We start from the raw sequence: 20,583 nt of genomic DNA, 5'->3' as shown, positions 1-20,583 counted from the left end.
GTCAGGAAAGAGTTGCTTTGGGGTTGTATTTGTGGAGTAGAGCATGTTCAGGGAACACAGACCAAGGGTCTTATGCAGATTTAGGCTTCAGACAAAGGCCACTGTGTCTACTTTCAAAGCCTTTTAGGGTGGGGGATCCTGGGTGGCTCAGTTGGTTAAGCATAAGTCTTCAGCTCAGGTCTTGATCTCACAGTCTGTGGGTTCAAGTCCCAAGTTGGGCTCTATGCTGATGGTGCAAAGCCTGCTTAGGATTCTCTCTCTCCCACTCTGTCTCTCTGTCTCTCTCTCCCTCCCTCCTCCTCTCGCCCTCTCTCTACCCCTGCCCCACTCATGCTCTCTCTCTCTCTCTCTAAATAGTTAAAAATAAAGCCTTTCAGGGTGGAGTCAGCAGGTTGGCATATGGAAGTCTTGGGGAGGCAGAATGATAGAGTGGCTTGGACTTTATATTCAGATACAGTTAGGTTTGAACCTCTGCTCTGTCACTTAGTGGCTCGACAAGCTATTTCTTTTTTTTTTTTAATTTCTTTATGTTTATTTTTTTTATTTTATTTTTTTTGCATTTTATTTTTTTTTATTTTTTTTTTATGAAATTTATTGACAAATTGGTTTCCATACAACACCCAGTGCTCATCCCAAAAGGTGCCCTCCTCAATACCCATCACCCACCCTCCCCTCCCTCCCACCCCCCATCAACCCTCAGTTTGTTCTCAGTTTTTAACAGTCTCTTATGCTTTGGCTCTCTCCCACTCTAACCTCTTTTTTTTTTTTTTTTCCTTCCCCTCCCCCATGGGTTCCTGTTAAGTTTCTCAGGATCCACATAAGAGTGAAACCATATGGTATCTGTCTTTCTCTGTATGGCTTATTTCACTTAGCATTACACTCTCCAGTTCCATCCACGTTGCTACAAAGGGCCATATTTCATTTTTTCTCATTGCCACATAGTACTCCATTGTGTATATATACCACAATTTCTTTATCCATTCATCAGTTGATGGACATTTAGGCTCTTTCCATAATTTGGCTATTGTTGAGAGTGCTGCTATGAACATTGGGGTACAAGTGCCCCTATGCATCAGTACTCCTGTATCCCTTGGATAAATTCCTTTATGTTTATTTTTGAGAGAGCAAGAAGAGCACAGATAGGGAAGGGGCAGAGAGAGAGGGAGACACAGAATCTGAAACAGGCTCCAGGCTCTGAGCTGTCAGCACAGAGCCCGATGTGAGGCTCGAACCCATGAACCGTGAGATCATGACCTGAGCCAAAGTCAGGTGCTTAACTGATTGAGCCACCCAGGAGCTCCTCAACAAGCTATTTCTTTAACTCTCTTGTTATACATTTTCCCAGATGGAAAACTGGAATGATATTACTTCCCTTTTCAAGCTGTTGAGTAGATTAAGTGAATTAACCTATGCAAATTTCCTAGCACATTGCCAGGTGCTTGAGAAAGTAATTTCCTTCTCCATTCTGCTCTCAGGGGTGTGGGATGAGCACAAAGGCTCTTTGAGACCTTCTGCCATCTCTTTCCTGTTTATTCCAATTTCCATGCCCCAATCTTCTCTTCCCAGGATGTGGCCAGGTTCTGCGAGCCTCAAAGGGTCAGATTTTGTTGGAGAGCTACCCTCTAAATGCTCACTGTGAATGGACCATTCATGCCAAACCTGGGTTCATCATCCAGCTAAGGTAAGGGAAGGGGCTGGGATCAGAATTATGGAGTTTGAGGTTATACGGAAACACAGTAAGAGGACTGAGTGCCCTGGATCCTAGTGACCAAAGGCTAACCATCAGAAAATTCAGAAAATGTACCGTATTCAGAAAATGTACAATGGAGCCTTTTGTTTGTTTGTTTGTTTGTTTTTAACGTCTTGGCAATTCCATGGAATAAACCTGGTCAAAACTACGACCAATGAAATGTTTGTCATTCACTGCCCTAGAACAGGGGTTGCTTAGGTAATTTTGAACCAAGGATAACACCAACAAAACAGAATACTGATAGCAGTCTACCCATCCACAAATCTTTACCAAGTCTTCCTGTTCACCCAGTACTGGGCTGGGTTCTATGGGAGGAAAGTGAAAAAATTAAAAGGCACGGATCTAACCTTCAAGGAATTTATACTCATCAGCTCCTTTCGCTGATGTCCTCAGAAAACAACAACCACATCTGTAACAAATAAACCAATTTTTTTCACTTGCATGGAAGATAAGTCATCTCTTCTTATGAAGCTTTGGGGTCCTCACAAATATGCAATTTATGCCATAGTACAAAGTGTAGATCCAGTCTTGTTGTAACTGTAGATAAATAACACAAGAGAGAACTGTTCACTGCTGCATCCTAGTGCTGGGTACAGTACGCGGTACACATCATAGGTGCTTGATAGATACTTGTTGCATGAATGAACATTGAAAGAACTTCTCCCTGCCTCCAGTGTATCTCCTTTTTCCTGGCAAACACCTCTCCTTTAACTCTCTAGGGAATCAGAGTGACCCACTCACCCCTAGGATTTCTAGGGATATTGTCCACTTAGCTCTTCCTTTTCTAACCAGGGGGGGAGGTTGGCAGTAATGGAAATTTCTAATCTTCTAGGGCATGGGTTTTCAATAAGTATTTTCTGGATGGATCAGTGGAAGTTTCCACATTCCAGCTGGCTCCTCAGATGGCTTTCTATCCTCTAGGAGGGACCGCATGGTACCCTGCCCGGGAAGGATCCAGCAAAACAGGTCCCCTTCTCAGTTCTCCTCATCAAGGCTGGCCCTCAGTGGCTGGTCTCCCCATTCCTGTAGGATCTGGGGTTGGGAGTGAGTCTCATCAATTGGACTTTTCTAGAGGAAGGTTAGCACAAGGAACATCTGAAGGCCCACACCCTTCTGCTTCAGGTGCTTCAGGTGGGGTCTGCCAGAGATGGTGAGGGGAGGTGTTAAATGCTGCATATTATTTCAGCACCTCAGGGACCAGGCCAGATGGTCCCCTTAAAGGGTCCCCTTAAAGGAGGAGCTTCTCCAAGATCCAGGATATAAAGGAAATCTGTCCCCAAGCAAAAACCCAAAATGGTGGAGGGATTGGAGAAGCACATCACCTGCCTGGGAACGCCCCTAGGGAGGCCTGCAAATAGGTAGATTTCTTTCCTTCTAGTCAAATCTGGACCTGCTGCCCAGTGATAATAATAATAATAGGAAACACTGATGCATATGTACAGTGTTCAGACCAAAAGCCAAGCGGTCATCCCTGATGCCCCTCTTTCTATCACCTACCACAGCCAGACCACCACAAAATCTATTTTATTACCTGTAAAGTAATCTCAAATCCATCCGCATCTGACTCTAGTGTCACTATTCCACTTTATACCACCACAGTCTCACCTCAGTTCTCTCACGGCTTCCTAACTGGCTCATGTTTCCACTCTTGTCAGCTCTGCTCCTTTCTCTCCTCAGTGACAAGAGTGACCCTTTAAAATCCTAAGTCCAGTTCTGTTGTCGAAACCTTCCAGTTTTTTCCTATGAGGCTTGGAATCAAATCTGGATTCAGGATGCTGGATCTAGATCCTGCTCTCCTCCTCAGTTCATTCCAGTCTCCTCTTTACACTCCATCATGCAGCATCCCTGACCTTCTTTCAGTTCCTCAAATGCACCAAACTCATTACTGCTTCAGGGCCTTTGCACTTGCAGAGCCCCCTGCCTGGGCCTCTCTTCCCCATGACCTTCACATGACTGGCTCTGTTTCATCATGTAAGTGTCTGCCCAGATATCAAGTTCAGAGAGGTCTTCCTTGACCACATTGCATAAAAAGCTTACCCTCCCCAGTTACTCTTCATGCTCTTACCCAGTTTATTTTATTCACAGTGCTTAATACTCTATGAGATTACCTTGTATTCTGGTTTCCTTGCTTATTATTTGTTCACCAAATCAGAACTACTCTCCATTAGGGCAGGCACTAGTTGGGTGTATTTAGTTGGGTCACTGCTGTGCTTTCAGCACCTAGAACAGCGCCAGCCACAGAGCAGGCCTGCCACAGATAGATGTTAACTACATGAATGAACGAGGGTATGAACATAAATACAACTTGGACTGTCTCATATTTTGGTCTCAGAAAAAGCTGTGGTCTCTTTTGGGTGGTGGCCTTGTCCCTCCTCCTTCCCTTTTCAGACAGAGTTACTAAAGTCTGGAGAAAGAACTCATCTGTCAAGGCCCACTGTGACCTAGCAGTGGCATCTGGATGAGAAGTCAGGTCCTTAGATATCAGACCACGTTTCACAAAGCATGATTAGTGGCCCTTACAGTCCTTTACAAAAAGTTTTGTGATAAAAACTTTGTAAAACAAACACTAGCCATACGTAGTTAGAGGGCTTCTTTTTCGTAAGATCCTTAGGTGCATTTAAAATATACTGATTCACTATGTTCTAGTGTTCTCTAATCCTGACTATTGAACATTTCACCCCAAGTGGTAGAAATAGACCCTTGTCCCAGCTTTTCAGGTGGCAGTTGTGCACTCTTCTGTCTTTTCCTGCTTCTTCTCCAAAACTCGGAGGAGAAGATAAAGATGTATATTCTGTGAACTCAGTACCCAGGCATTCCCTTGGGAATATTTTGAAAAATGGCTTTTCCTCTCTTGCTCTGGGATGTGGCTGCCTCCTGTCTTGTCTGTTGGCAGTGGAAGCTTGCGTTCATCTTCTGCTTTTTTGATCTGACGTATTCCAGTATTTCCAAACCTGAGACCCTTTTAGGCAAACACACGTTTATCAGATCTCCCCCGTTTCTGAAATTCTGATATAGTGCTACCTTTTCTACTGTTTGGGGTAAGAATTATTGCTACCCAGAGGATAATTACCTTCATATTCTTCCATTAAAATAGAAGAATGTGCAGAGATTTTGTTCTTTTATTGAGTTTTGCAAGGCAATGTATACTTTTTCCATTCTTCAGTTGTAAAATTATACTATAGTATCTATTCAACCATATCTTCATCAATATTTGCTTGGCATCTCTATATGCCAGGCACTGTGTTAGGCACAATGAAAACACTGATGGAATAAGACAGATGTTCTCTCCTACACTCAAGAAATTTGCAGTCTAGTGGAGAAGATAGGGATTCATGCATGTGAACGCGTGCGCGCGCACACATACACACATACACACACACACACACACACACAATCAAGAAGATAAATTTGAGGAGTTAAAATTAGTATCCTCACTATGAAGAGAACAGAGGATCTCCTTTAGAAAAGTTGTCAGGGAAGTGTCTTTGAGGAGAGAATATTTAAGGTGAGGCCTGAGGATAGGAAGGAACCAGCCAGGCAGAATGGGTGGAAAAGTACCCCTGTAAGAGAGGCCAGCTATGTGCAGAGATTTTCTGAATGGAATAGGTACTCCCTCTGTCTGGGCATGCACATACACATGGGGACAGCAGACGTATACATGCCCCTCTGTTAAAAGAAATTCATCTCATCTCACATTGTCCAGGACCCTTTTTCTATCAGATCAGGCCAGTGGTACCACTCTTCTGAGACCTGTTCATCATCTGGTCTGGAACTTGCTCAGGGGCCTCAGGAGTCTCAGGATGGTCAGGGTCCACCTGTTTTGTGCTGTCACTCTCTCCACCCACAGGTTCATCATGTTGAGTCTGGAGTTCGACTACATGTGCCAGTATGACTATGTTGAGGTCCGTGACGGGGACAGCAGCAATGGCCGGATCATCAAACGCTTCTGTGGCAATGAGCGGCCAGCTCCTATCCGGAGCACAGACTCTTCGCTCCACATCCTCTTCCATTCAGATGGCTCCAAGAATTTTGATGGCTTCCATGCTGTATTTGAGGAGATCACAGGTAAAGGCCGTGGAGACAAGTGTAGCATCTTATGGCTATGCTCCAGACGAACATCTCCTTTCTGTGCACGTCTCCTTCTCCCTGCTCAGCCTTATTAAAACCCAGTGGGCTGAGTTCTCAGAAGCAACCTACACATCGAGAAGGAAGAAAGAAATGGCGAGGTATATTTCACAGATGTTCACCAGAAGCATAGCTAGGAATTATGGACGCCCTCGTATGCTGGAGCAGGGAGAGGGTAGGTAATTTGTCCAAGGTCACAAAGCGGTTGGCTCTATGGATCACACTGTGGGGGGGGATCTCATGGTTAAGAGCATTAGCTTTGGAGCTCTGGCAGATTAAGCCGTGTGACCTGGGGTAAATTCTACTTCTCTGGGCCTCAGTTTCCTAATCAGCACATAAGGGAATATGCCTAGATCCTGCTCCATTATGGAGGCTCTGGGAGATGGAGTGGACGAAGAATGTAGCCTAGTGTCTGGTACATAGGATGCACTCAATAGCTGCCCAACCCTAGGCCTGCCCTGAGCCTCCCTGTGTCATCTGCAAGATAGGCATCAAAAGTGTTTAACTCAGTGGTGAGGGCCACTTACTTTGTGAGCAACTCTGAGCTTGACTTTAACTCCTGCCCTATTCATATCAGGAAGTAGGATTTGACCAAAATGCGCAAAACGCTCCATCCTAAGGAAGCCCCCTCAGCTCTCACTGTTCTGAGATTGAATTGCATCAGGTTTTACAAACTAAGCCCAGGCTTAAAGTTCTGGGGTTTTTTAAGTACCCAATTAGGCATTGTTGTGGCATTTTGATCGCTGTGGCTTCCTACGGAAGGTATGATACGAAAGACTCAGGAAGAGTGATGGTGGCAGTGGGATCATCCTTCTGCAGCCTTGTCCTTTTGGTGAGACTGGGAGACCCCCCCCCCCCCGCCCACCTGCCCATCCCTTGGAATGTCTCCACGTGAGCTCTCAGCAGCTGCGGCTCCCCTGTGTGCCCGCTGCCTTCACAGAGGATGTCCCCTGTAGAGCTGTGCGGGCCTGGGGGTTCTGGAAGTGTGCTTCTGTGGTGTGGTGTGGTGTGGTCAGCCTCCGGCTGATCCACCCCCTTGGTAATACGTGGCTGGCCGAGGCTGGGCAGGGGGTGGAGGGGTCACACTTGAGATACTTATGTGGGTACTCGTGACAGACAGCAGGCTGGCTGTCAGGGAAGCCAGGTAGAAGCAGTGGCAGCTTGCCAGCTTGTGACCCTGTGACTAAGGGGAGGGCCAGGAGGGTCTTTTCCTCCCCCGAAGTGGACTCCTCAGCCCCCTCTGGAGAATTTGGGAAATTCTGGTCTGCGTCGTCAAGTCGAGAGTAGCACTCGTGGCTTCTCACACACCCTGTTTGCATGTGTGTACTTGAATTTTCTCCTCAGGCTAATGTCACCTCCTCTACACCTGTGCATCAAATCCCAACCTTCAGGGTTTGTCTCCCATTCATCCTCCTCTGCTGAACCTTCTCTCTTGGTCCAACGGGTTGTGACTTTGCCCTATTTTGAACGTCTTACAACACTCTCTCCCCTTTCCCAACGCTAAGTGAATTATGCTTCAGGTGATAGTCATATATTTTTTGTCAAAAAGCCCTGATTTGGTAAACACGTGTCCTGTTCATCTTTCTGTCTCTCCAGTTGCCTCACACAGAGCAAGCACTCAGTTTGGGCTTGTGGAACCGGACCCAGCGATCTATTTCCATGTCAGGGTAAATGAATGGAGGGTTAGTGGTTAGGACACAGACCTCTGTTTCCCAAAGTATTCTCTGCAGAAGAATAGTTCCCTGTAAAATGTAGGTTCTGAGGCCAGATAAGCTTGGGAAAGGCCAGACATGATGTGCCTTCTTAGATATCTGCAGTGCGCATTAGGACATGGAACATTCTGAGAAGTTCTGCAGTAAAGAAATCTGGTTCGTTGCATTTAATACCAGTAGCACTTGCCCACCATATTTGAGCTTAGAACCCTTTCTTAATTGAACGTATCAACATCTCAAGAGACTAATGTTTACAGAATGTATGTTAGGAAATTCTCAAGTACGCTTTTGACAGTGTCATGGAGATCTTCCAGTTCCTTCCCCTAGTACCCAGGACCCTGAGCTTTCTTAAAAAAAAAAAAAAAAAAGGATCTAAAGCTGCCTGAGGACGCCTGTCTCCCCTGGAGTCTTTATGGGAGGGGTAAAGGCATGCTTCCACTTTAATCCTGTGGTGTGCCTGTTTATGTTGGCTTTAGGCTTTTCAGACCATAGAAGCATACTTCTGGGGCCTTTGAAAATATCAAATAACATCAGATAAGCACCGATTTTAGGCATTCTCAAGTGACGGTAACGTGGATCCAGTAATAGAAGTAAAAATATTGCAAGAAGACTGCAAAAGGCAAGTGAAAGACCCTGGTCGAGGCTCCAGGCGTGAGGAAACTGACTCACCGCAGTGACGCTGAGGGAAATTGCCTTTTCTCTTACAGCATGTTCCTCTTCTCCCTGTTTCCATGATGGCACTTGCCTCCTTGACAAAACCGGATCTTACAAATGTGCCTGCCTGGCAGGCTACACCGGGCAGCACTGTGAAAATCGTGAGTATGCTTCTGGAGTGAGGGTTGGGGAGTCACATGGGGCTGGCATGAAGAAGGCTCTGGGAGCTTATGAAGTATGTTGTTTCTTGGTGTTTAGGACGGTGTGTCCAGGGTGGCACATAATGTGGACATTCCCGCCGAGTGGTTCCCGGGGCTGGGCTGCCTCTGAGTCAGGATATTTGGAACCACTTAGGTCTTCCCGTTGACATTTCCACATCTCCCCCGCTGCATGTAGTTCTCAAAAAGATATGCCTTCAAGGGCTTGAATAATATTCAGAGCTCAAAAACACGGAAGAAGTGCCAACAGGAGAAAGCCACCATCATAAAATCTCCTGTGGCTCTCAGTCTGAACTCCCTGTCCTTTGCAAGATCTGAATTTTGGAGTTGTGCCCCAGGGAAGCATCTATAGATTCCAGTATGTTGTTGCATGGTCTGAAGCCATCAGCAGAGAGGAACTCAACATCATGACCAGCAATCATTTATCAAGGGTCACTGGTCACCAAGCCTTGTGTGACATGTGTCACAACCAAAGTTTGAGACCTGAAACAGGTGTCATGGACTGCAACTATCAGCATAGAATGAGATGCGCACAAGAATAAGAAGAATCAAAATTTGGGGAGGGGGGCAGGGGAGGAAACAAAGGAGGGCAGATAATGGCATAGGCAGGGCTTCCCCCCAGCAGATCCTGTGTGGTGAGTATGAGTCAGGAGATGTATTAGGACGTGCTCCCAGAGAAGCTGGCAAGGGAGTGGGGAAGCCGGACTGGGAAGGGAGGGAAGCCAAGCAAAGGTGTGATTTTAGGCAAAATCCAGCCTCAGTGGAATCTGGAATGTAATTTATACCTCTGCGTGTATCCTGGCTTTATAGCAAGGAGCTGGGCTTCCATATCCCCCTTGCAATCAGCCATTGACCCGGGGCTGCCCTGGATGAGCGGGAGAACATGACTGACGTTCTGTGTATGTGGGATGAGTGGTTCCAGTAGCCCTTGAATAGTCAAGGAGATCTCAGGTGCAGGCCAATGAAAGCAAAACCATATAGACTAGCATGCACGGGTACTTTGGGGTCGTCCTATAAGGTGCCTGGTCTGATGGCATTCTATAAAGTTCAGACATTTTCCAGTCAGTTTCATCAGTCGTCCTTATCAACAAGGCAGACGGAAGCCGTGGCGTCAATAGTGTACCCTTGAGTGTGTCATTGCGTGGTGCTGAAACCATCCCTTGATTTGGCTTGGCACGGCTGACCTGAGCATGGTTATGCTGGGGGCTTAGAAAAAGATGTTCTGCTTCATGGCTCCTGCCTCGTTGGAACCTGCTGTGTTGTGTGTAGGGCAGGGAAGAGAAATGCTGCTTTCTCTTTGTTTTGAAATTGCGTGTAGAGAGTGAATCTGGAATCTCGACAATGGCAGATCCTGAGCTTTAAAGGGTTCAATTCAGAGCGAGAAACAAGAAAAGGGGGGAAGGCTTAATTTCTTGATGAACTAATTACACAATACTAGAGCTTTGAAAAACAAGGTAAAATTGGAGAGAAGGGAAGTATTATCGAAGAAGCCAAAATGCATTAAGAAGCTGGGTCAAATCAGGGCACAGTGAGGATTTGGGGGCGGGGGGAGGGAAGGGTAGAAATTGATCAAAAGTTGTGACTAAAATATTTATGAGTTGCTTATGAGTCAAACATCGACTTTTCAACATTTCCATTTTGTCCAGAACACAAAGCAAAACAAAACAAATACATATAATGAGAAAGAATGGAAACTATGTCATTACACACTGATTCATATCTTGAGTCACAAACTGGCTCAAATCACATCTGATCTCAAAACACCAGCATAGATGCACAAGAGAATTCTTCCTAGCTACTTTTTAAAATGTCCTTAAAAAACCATAGTTCCCTTCGTACCTTGTAGTTGTAACTGGGTGAAGGTACCGGGTATTGGTGGTGGGTATCTGATACATCATTTGCTGGCATTCATGTGGGGGACCAAATGTTTTATTATTTTTTTAAATAAGATTTAGGTTTGTTTTTCCTTCTAGGAAATTCAGCAGGAGTCCCCACTAACTCAATGAGGGGAACGTCACAAAAATTAGCTGTGACAGTTTACCTTGTAATTTCTGAACAAACCATAGCAGATTTCTAGAATAGCCTATTAGTTAGAAAAACCAAGAAGGAAAAAAAAAAAAAGATTTACGTTATTGTTTTCCTCCTGAGTATACCACTGAACTGGAATAATCTCCCTGGAGGAAATTCCTTCAAAATGAACAAGAAACTCAAGCATTCTGGGATTCTTTGTACATTTTGAAATGCCTAAATTGGAGTAGACATTTGTTTTACAAAATAGCTTTAAAAGCACCGAGTCAAATATTAATGAGAATTCCATCTTTTATTTATGTAGTACCAAATCTGATGAGGGGCAACCACATCATAGATGCTGCTTTAATGGTCTGCCCTCCTGAAGGCTTTGTGAAAAGGTGGATGCCCCTTTTAACAGATGAAGGATTTGAAGCAGAGAGCGCGAGGCACTGAAATTCAAAACGAGACGCTAGAATGCCACATTTCCCATGTTGGTCACGGTCTCCCAGACATGGTTCTCGCCATGTGGCTCAGTGGAACTGTGGGTGAACAATTGATAAGCTCTGGTCGTGGCCTCATGGTCCATTATGTATTCCTCTCAAAGGACTTACCTTCCCAGGTAAGCTCTGCCTGTCACTCTTTTCTAAAGAGCATCTTGACTCCCTGTCTCTCGATAGAAGCTATTCTCATTCTTTTCTTTGTGTATATTTAAGAATGTGAGTGGGACTGGAATAGAAATAGATTTTATACTGACTTACAGAAGAAATATGTGCCTATAAAAATAATCAAATAGTCCAGAGGTGTTTAAAATAAAGAGAACATGACTTTCCCTAACCGACCCTAGTAGACTGTTACTATGGTCCTTCTGGACTTTTTGCTGTAATGTACAAACCTAAGTTGTTGAGAAACCAGTATTTTAAACCAGTGATTCTCAGTTAGGGATGATTTTGCCCCCAACTTCCACCCTCAGGGGCGTTTGGCAACCTCTAGAAACATTGTTGGTTGTCATCATGGACGGGGGTGGGACGCGGGGGGATGTCACGGGCTTCTAGTGGGTGGAGGCCAGGGATGCCACTAAATATCCTACAACGCGTGGACCCAGACCACAGAGTTATCTGGCCCAAATGTCAGTCATGCCAAGGTTAAGAAGGCCTGTTTCAAACGAAAGTTTGTTTTCAGTGTGCTGTTTTCAGTGCCTGTATCATGGATATTTTTTCCAGGCCACTCCATGTTGGTCTACCTCATTAAAAAAAGGGGGGGGGGTGATTTTCTGTGTATTCCATCGTAGGGATATATACACAATTGTATTCATCTAATCCCTTAAGATGGACTTGATGCCGTATTTAATATATTATTATAAAGAGAGCTTCAGTGAATATCCTAACATCTACCTGGTTGGTTCATATGGAGAGGAATTTTTGTAAGATAAATTCCTAGATTGTCGAGCTGTTAGTTCAAAGGGCACACATATTTAAACTTGGGAGAGCTGTTGCTGAAACTGTCACTAAGAGGTTTCACCAGTTTACGAGATGAGCTGTTAGAAACACCAGTCCTCAGATTAAGAATTAGGACTCGCATTTGAGAGACAAGGGTCTGCTCTTGTCAAGTTGAAAATGGGTTTCTTCTCCAAGGGAGACAAGTGGGTCTGAGGGAAGATCTCATGGCCGGACTTCCTGGGGCTGTGAAGACAGAGGAGGAAGCAAGCACCCGCGCAGGCGGGCGCCTTCAGTTGTGGAGACGCTGTGAGAGCCCCCAGTGCAGTTGGACCATAGGTGCTGCCCCCTCGCCCCCAGGTGTCTCCTCAGACTGTTTCCCAAGGAGGAGTGACTTTCCCCTACTCTCGGGTGACCTCCTCTGAGAGCAAAAAACGGGAGTGGCCCCCTCCTCAGCATTGGGGCCAAGCTAGCCTCCTGCCAGCACCCTCAGTGACCCCAACCTCCCTGGGCCACCGCGTAAGAAACTGCTCCCCCCACCTCTTTTCCCTCTGAAGTTTCCTGTTTCTTTGTATGGGACACAAGGACAAACTAAGTTCTTGAGTAAATGGTGGGAATCTTGTTCTGTAAAAGTGAAGAGCGAGGGCTTCATTGCCCCGTTCCAGTTTCCATGTTGCCTTTGTTCCTCTGGCCCAGTTGCCGATGCCCGGGCTCTCCCCTGCATCCTAATGAAGGACGATGAAATGGGCTGAATCTTGGGGCACAATGCTCACACTGCGGGCTCTGATGCGCTTTGAACAAAACAAACCGGCTTCCACCAATTAAAGAAAACGGGGGAATCTGGATTCGTTTGGGGTTTGGAGCATCAGAAGGTTTCCCGCTAGCCTGTCCCAAGGACTGGGAAGAAAGAGCCCCAGATGAGAGGCACACTTTATACTTTAGCTTCAAAGGGGCAACCGCATTTCTCATCAGAATAAGTGATTGGGAACTTGGGGGTTTTCATGGAAACGGTAATGCTGATGCAGTGAGAATGTGCCGAGGCCAACAGTGGGTCATGATCACCTCTCCGGTCAGAGATGTAAGATGCGGGGCTTTGGTGGAAGTCGTGCAGATTGTCCCAAGATCACTCAGGGGAGGCACTGTTAAAATGGAATAGTTGCCTGGATTTTTCACCGTTCCAAGGGCCTGTCTTGTCCTTAATTTATGGAAGACAGGTGCACCTTTGTCTGTAGTCTGGAGATGGTACATCCCGGGGTGGAGAGCTTGGGCTCTGTGGCCAGAAAGACCTTGGTTTGACTCTTAGCCTGCAATTTACCAGCCAGAGGACCTTGAGCAGGTCGTTTAACTCCAGCCTCATTCTCCCTGTTTACAAAGTTCAGAAAAATAATGCCAAGTATTTCTCAGAGCGTTTGTGAGGGTGCAATGAAACAATCCATGTAAGGTGCTGAGTTGAGTAATAGGAGCCATTATGTTTTTTAAATTTTTTTAAATTTGAGCGTAGCTGACGCATGATGTTATATTAGTTTCAGGTGTATGACATAGTGATTCAGTTTCTTTATGGGTCACGCTATGCTCGCCACAACTGTGGCCACCATCTGCCACCCTACGCTGCTATTACGGTATCATTGACTGTCTTCCCTATGCTGAGCCTTTTGTCCCTGTGGCTTATTTATTCCATAACTGGAAGCCTGTATCTCCCACTCCCCTTCGCCCATTTTGCCCATCCCCTACTTCCTTCCTTCTAGCAACCACGAGCTCGTTCTCTGTAGTTATAGGTCTGTTTCTACTTTCCATTTGTTTATTCGTTTGTTATGGCCACTTAAAAGTTTGGCAGAAAGCAGGGGACTCTCCAGATAAGGGGTAAGGGGAACAGCACCAGTTTCTACAAACTAGATGATTATGACACACCTTTCTCGGGGCTCCAGGGCTTAGGAACATTCTCCCTTCGACTTTCTAAGTTTCCTCTGTGAACTGCTGTTTGTAAATCATTGCCAGATACTAAGAACTGCTCCCTCTGCGTTTGCATACAGGCAAGAAGGATCTGGTTTTATCAGGGCAAGTAGACACTTCCAGTGTCGTTGTCATGGAGGAATCCTAGATCCCAGGAGAAGACACCCACACTGGGCATGAGGGATAAGGAGCCTTTGTAACCAGGGCAGCTCAGAGTGGGGGCTTTGAGAAATGATGGATGGAGTAATGCCCCGGGAGGAACTGGATTTGGAAACTCCAGGGCAAGTTGCCCAAGCATCAGTGTTATCTGGTCAACCTCCCTTTTTCTTATGGGGATTTTCAGAAGTCACTCACTTCACATGTGGCGGGCCCTATGTCAGTCCCCTGGTGGTCATATAGGAGACTGCTGCCCCAGGGCATCCCTTAAATGTTTCATTATATGTTTCGAGCAGTCTGGCTTGAGATGGTATGAGACGCAGAAGGATAATTTCATGAAGAGTCCTGGGGAAATCCATAGTTGTTACCCACAAGCACTTGATGGCCCAGAGCCTTCAGAGATTTCAGGGGCCCCAAGAAGACCATCAGCTAGTGGGCTGCTAACTCCTCATACACTTCCTTACACCTGTGCCTCCCATCCACTTCTGTCCCTAACATGGAGATGAATCTCTGACATCCTTCTTGGTGTATTTAGAGGGATGCCATCCCGTTTAGATTAAGATCTGAAAAGCAAAAGCTATAACTGAACACAATAGAAACTGCCTTTATGTAGTTATCAAGGTATTTGTTTGTTTAATAATTCAGGAGAAAGTTTCCTTTTCGTTTGGATCATTCCTTGTTGGGCGAACCTGAGTCTACATAGACGACATGACGCTTTAGCATCAACTCTGATGGGCTCTGCGGGCCTCCAGCCTCTTAGCCAGAGTGTTGCCATATCCCATTCGGGGTAAGATGCTTTGTGGTCGGCATACAGGGGATATATTTTGCGAGTCAGCCATCCCTCTCCTTATGGACAGCATTCTAGCAAGTAACAAGAGGACAAGTGAGGCCACATGGTCAACTTTCCAGTCTGACCGTCTCTAAGAGCTTGGGATGGAGCACCCATCAGTGTGGAGAGCGCCAGGCCCACCACTGGTTTACCAAGAATTTGCTTCCATTCGCCTGCCCCTGACGGGGCCCTCTTGGCTTTTGCTTTGGCAGATGAGGTCACTGACGCAGGACTTATCACGGGAGGCAGATTTGATTTTGGGTCTGAAGAGGTGAAGAGGCAATCCATTAGAGCGGGGACGGGCTGTGTGCCAATGAGGGAAGACACTGGAGGAGGCAAAGAGTAGAAGAGCATGAGAGCAAAGCGGAATGAGCTTCTGGTGGGAGCAAATATCCCTGCCTTTCTGGACCCTGAGACTGACCCCAGCCCCCTGACAGAGGCTAGAGGGGGGCCCCACTTTTCTCTACAGGCTCCTGCCTTGTGGGATATCAGCACTTGTCCCTCACCCTGCTTCGGAAGATGAAAGCTTCCTCTCTGCAAAATGTAAGACCTTGTCACTGGCCTCCAAATACGGAAAATGACAACGGTAGTTGCTCTTATTTGTGTCCTCGGCACAGGCCAGGCTCTGTGCTTTATGTGACATTGTCTCATTCCATTGTCTCAACATCTCCACGGGGTGGGCACTATTATCCACGCCACTTTATATATTCATGTAGCCGAACATTTTTGAGCGTCTGTTACGCTCTAGGCACTCAGGAGCTTGGACAGGGCTATACCGTATGTTTTTTCCCTTCTATTTGGCAGAACCAATCTTAGCCTTTCTCAAGTGCAGAGGAGAACATCCCATGCCACACAGTTCCCGGTCACAGCTTCCTCTAGTAAGGCCTTTGGTGATGGTGATGGTGGCGATGAGAATTAGTAAGTGGGCAGATTCTCTTAGGACTCTTCTGCAAGGTCATTCTCTTCATCCCCAAGGCTAAGCAGAACCAAATTGCCTAGCCTGGGCCATTTTCATGGTGAGTGTTTCTTATATGTTGAAAAGTTGACAATCAATACTGCTGGGAGACATTTTCCCTGGGAGTTTAGCATTAGGACCCACCTTCTACCACAAACCCAGCAGCTGACTCAGAAGCCTGAGATTTGGGGAGGCCCCTAGAAGACTATCACCAAGCAGGTCCACTAGGTAGAGGGCAGCTAAGTTTCTACCAGTGACGTAGGTTACTCAGTCACTCTACCAAATGAGTGTGTGTCAGGTTGATTTTGAACAAAAGTAAAATGACTCGTACTTTCTGAACATCTTTCAAAGCCGACCTGTCTCTTAGACACAGGCAGTGTCAGCTAAGTAAATAGGCCATCCAAACACCGGAAAAAGGGTATCCGAAAGACACAGTGTACCAGGGGCCAAGGACAATACTGATTAAGATCAAATAGCTAATTGTAAGCCTCAGCCTCCAAATTGCTGCCGGATGAATAAACAGCAGTGTGTGCAATCCAAGCATAATTTCACATGGATACTGTCTCATTCACACCCGCAGAGGGCTGGAAAGCATCAGGGGGACAGAATACCATTGGCTGGAAAGAGATAAAAAAGGGTTTGTAGTGGGAATTACATCGCCGGTGGGTGTCATTATGCCTGTTTGGGGAAGACTTTTGTGGAGGTAAGAGATAATTGGTTCGGTCCAAAGGCACTGAACTCAAATATAAGCTGAACAGGAAGAGAGGAGACCAGAGTCCATCCGGTGGTCATCTCTGGGCGTTGGTCTTATGTTCATTCAGATTTCCAGGATGAACAAAGCCCCAGTGGGAAAGTTAATGCCTTTTCCAAACAGAATGTAAATTCTGTCACAAACTGTTCCCTTGATTTTGGTGACAAGTGAGAATGGGCGGGTACCAAGGGTATGCTAAGAATTGAGACCAACAGCCTCCACCACCCAGCCCCCAACATCAGCCAGGTGCTGGGGTCACGAATTGTGTTGACTTTGGATCTGTTTTCTTTGCTGAAATTCTCAGATAATCTCCCAGCTCTGAAACTCAGCTCCTATTTAAAGAGACAAAATAGTACCCCGGTTTAGTTTTTTCCTCGCGCGGCTATCTGGCTACCATAACCAGTTCATTCATATACGATTCGACCAAAGAAATGTATGCTTCTTGATGGGCAGTTTTGTAAATGACATCAAACCGTTGCCGGAAGCCAGGAGGATGTAAATAATAGTAATTAGAAGGAATCCAAGTGATTTAGAAGCCGGGCACGAACAAGTGAAAGAGAACACTAGATCAGATGAGGGAGTTGAATGCAGCTTCCACGTTTGCATTAGGTGAAATGCAGCTGCAGATGTCTCTGATTCTGAGTGTTCTGGCAGCAAAGGCAAAAAGGGAAATGCCTTAGATGGTACGGCTCTAATTGTATATCAAGTGAAAGTGGACGCAAGTTCATTGGGAGATGCAAATATCACCCATCCTGTTACAACCCCTACTCCCTTTTGCTCCTTATCTAAAGATGGGTGCTGGGGAAATGTTTTCCACTTCAGTTTTGTAAACAACAGAAATCTAATCTTTTTTTTTTTTTACACCAAATATTTCTAAAAGCTAAATCCATCCACGTCTCCTGAAAAACAGAGGTAGCTGGACTTTATTATGTTTACACCATCACTGTGTATACTGACCCACTGGCTTCCAATCCCAGGCTCCTGCAACTGTGCCTCAGGGTTTTCTTGGGCTTCCAAAGCCCACTGACTCATATATATGGGCAGACTGGAGGTGCGGAGGAATTAATGTTTATCTCGTCATCCTTCAACAAATGATTGATTGCGTTTGGTAGGTAATTACTCATACCTCTTACTCCTTCTGTAGAATAATTCTGAGGTAGGTTCCGCACAGTCTCTCAGAATTTGCCAATGGCATTGAGCCTCAGTTGTCCCCAGTAGTAGCTTTCTTGGTAACGTGAACTTCCCTGTCTCACTTCCCCTACACTACCATTGGTCCTTCCCGGGATCACCACCTAAATAAACTACCTGCATTCAAATCTCTTCCTCGCCGTCTGCTTCTGGAGGGACCCAACTGAAAGTACCTCATGAAAATATTTATTTGAGAAGCTAACTTAATAGAGGGCTGGAGCTCAGGTCAGCTAGATTAGCATTTGATTATTTCTTTAAAATATTAGGTAAGCCTTCCATCAGTGCTGAATAATGTGTATTTCAGGATTGCACTGTCTGAAGGATGCTCAAAATATGATTGTATGGTTGATTTTAAAAGGTCCAGTGTTAGACCCAAGAATTGATCTCTCTCTCTGTCTCTTTGTCTCACGTTTGTGTGTGTGCATGCACACACATTCTCTGTGCATAAGAGCCAGCCCTGTCCTTTATTTGGTGGGGTGGTGAAAGTGAGTGGAGACTCCAGTGGTGATAGCTTATAGTACCTCCCAAAGGACTTGAAATCTTCTGAAGGATTTGAGCAAACTTTGCCACCTAGCATTTCCAGACAGGGGCTAGAAAGTGAGTGGTCCCACCCTCAGGAAACATCATTGGGCCTTCACTAATGGTCTTGTCTTTGGTTATTGTGCCCTTGATTGACTGGTCATACTGCACTAACTTCAACGTGTGCCCTGGTTAAATGGTGATCTCTATGTCAACAGCTCTGCCTAGTAACCCAAGGGGAACACAAATGTGCTAAGACATTCCAACAAGTCCCCAGTGGTTATTCTTAGCAGAAGCATCTGAAATTAGAACCCGGTTCCACCTGCCCCGGGTTCTCTGTCTGGATTTACAAGTTTTCTTTCAGGTGACACAGCAGGCTAAGGGCTATCAACCCAGTTCAATCAATGGTGCCTGATGAAATCTTTGTTGCAACTCAGACTATAGTCAACTGCTGGGGTCGGTTAGTGTTTGCTGAGACCTCACAATGCATTCAAATTCATTTAAGGCCCCGGTGATTACCTTTGTTTTATTCCTTGGTCAGGGCCCTACATTCTTTTGTAATTTTAGAAGCAAAGTTAGGAAAAGCACTAGTCACTTAGGATGAATTGGTGCTAATAAAAAAAAGAAAAAATATATGACAACACTATACATAGTATATATATATTCCTCTGAATATTTTGTTTGGTAAAAATCTGACCTGGGGAATAGGTAGTTGGAAGGAAGTCCCCAAACCATTCCTAACAAGTACTAAGTGAGGCCAGGGAGAACCTTCAGGTACCTCAAGTACTTTAGTACAATAAGCCTTAACTGACATCACTTCTATTTCTGGGTTTAAATAAAAACGTTTCCATATTAAAGATGTAGGAAAACATCTTCCAGTGCCTTATTCTCCTGGGCACAGAGGAAGCACTCATTCAATATGTGGTGCAAGAAAATTAGTCCATGAAATCAATAGAGCTCAGCACTCCCCCAGGTCTTTCTCTACAGAGAGGCATGCTGGACTTCTAAAAGGCAAAGCAGTGATTGGATTCTCTGGTTCCTAGGGGTTTTTTGATAGATCTTGTCTTCAAATTTGAACTTGTAACTTCAAGAACAAAGCAAAAGGAAAAGACAAATATTCGTGGGTGTTTGGTATATCGTATTGAAATTCTGGCCTTATTCATGAAAAGATTATTTTTGTGGGCAAGGATATACTGGTGGACACTGAAATAATGGAAGAAGAGGTCTGGGTTTTTGTTTGTTTGTTTGTTTGTCACAGCTGGGAACTGCCCCCACTCCCGAGTTTTGTGATTATCAGGGGGATGGGGAGGTGGTTCCACTTCCTAAATTAGGGATGAAGAGTGTGGACTTTGTCGTATTCAATATAATTGACTGAGCAGAGAACACAAAAAAATTGGTGTTACTTGTGTGTACTGAAGAGCCCCCATTCCTAAAAATGTCTCCACATTATCTTGACATGCTCTCTGATATCTCCATCATCATGTCCATTTCCTGTAGAGCTTCTGGACCTGGTCACCTCAGCTACCTTCTGTCGAGTATGAATCTTAGTGTATCAATCAGGGGAGAGAAAGCCGTAACTTTATTTGCTTTAGGTCAACCTAAAGCCAAGTCTAAGACTCATCATTCAGACTTGTGAGAAATTCAGTCTGGCATTGTTGGGGCCTTGTCTGTACCTTTGGGGGGTAAACAAGTTGCTGGCTTTACAAAGACAGCACCAAATCATCAGGGAGAAGCTTCACGTGGATTCTGGGTCCACGCTGTTTAGCGCGCAAGGAAGCCTCTTGTCTCAGAGCACCTGATCTCTTCAGGTCAAACACCTCTGCTGACGTGGGGCTGGCCAGCCGCTAGAGGATCTGTGGAGGCTGGAGGCCCCTCTGACGAGAGCTGGCCTCTCTAGATGACAATCATCCTCTCCAAGATCTCCCAGGAGTGCTGAAAGGCATGCAGAGCTTCATGCCCAGGGCTGAGATGACCGCCGCTCTGGGGTCTTGTCACCTCCCGGGAGTGCCACCGTGGGGAGGCATGAGGGGCCCTAAAGTCCAGAGCTAAGAAAATAGCAGACCTGTCCTTGGTAACTTTTTCCCAAGCCAGTCAGTGAGCTAAGCATTTGCGTCCAAATGATTTATTAAAGGAGGTAGGGGATCAACCAGTTGATCCCAGGATCGACCAGTAAGGGAGTTGGGGAAGCGAGATGGGAAAGAGGAGGAAACCAAGCAAGAGTGATTTCACCTGAACTCCCAGACTCAGTCCGATCCTGTGGGGGTGCTGGGGAGTATAAATGATGCCTTGAGGAATAGGAGTTGAGCTTTTGTGTTTATACACCTAGCAGTCAT

At 45.7% G+C, this 20,583-nt stretch overlaps 1 protein-coding gene across 1 annotated transcript in view; it reads left to right on the top strand.

Moving 5' to 3' along the window:
• The window catches only part of PAMR1 (peptidase domain containing associated with muscle regeneration 1), a 75,876-nt gene that overhangs the window by 40,836 nt on the left and 14,457 nt on the right, over positions 1-20,583 (top strand). Inside the window, exons 4-6 of the mRNA XM_030332874.1 lie at positions 1,567-1,681; positions 5,598-5,815; positions 8,295-8,402. Coding sequence (XP_030188734.1) covers positions 1,567-1,681; positions 5,598-5,815; positions 8,295-8,402 — 441 coding nt within the window. The remainder of the gene's footprint in view (positions 1-1,566; positions 1,682-5,597; positions 5,816-8,294; positions 8,403-20,583) is intronic.

This window comes from Lynx canadensis, chromosome D1 (genome assembly GCF_007474595.2).
Source record: "Lynx canadensis isolate LIC74 chromosome D1, mLynCan4.pri.v2, whole genome shotgun sequence".
NCBI classification, from domain to species: Eukaryota; Metazoa; Chordata; class Mammalia; order Carnivora; family Felidae; genus Lynx; species Lynx canadensis.
The sequence above is the reverse complement of the archived record's forward strand: the minus strand, read 5'-3'. Positions and strand labels throughout refer to the sequence as shown.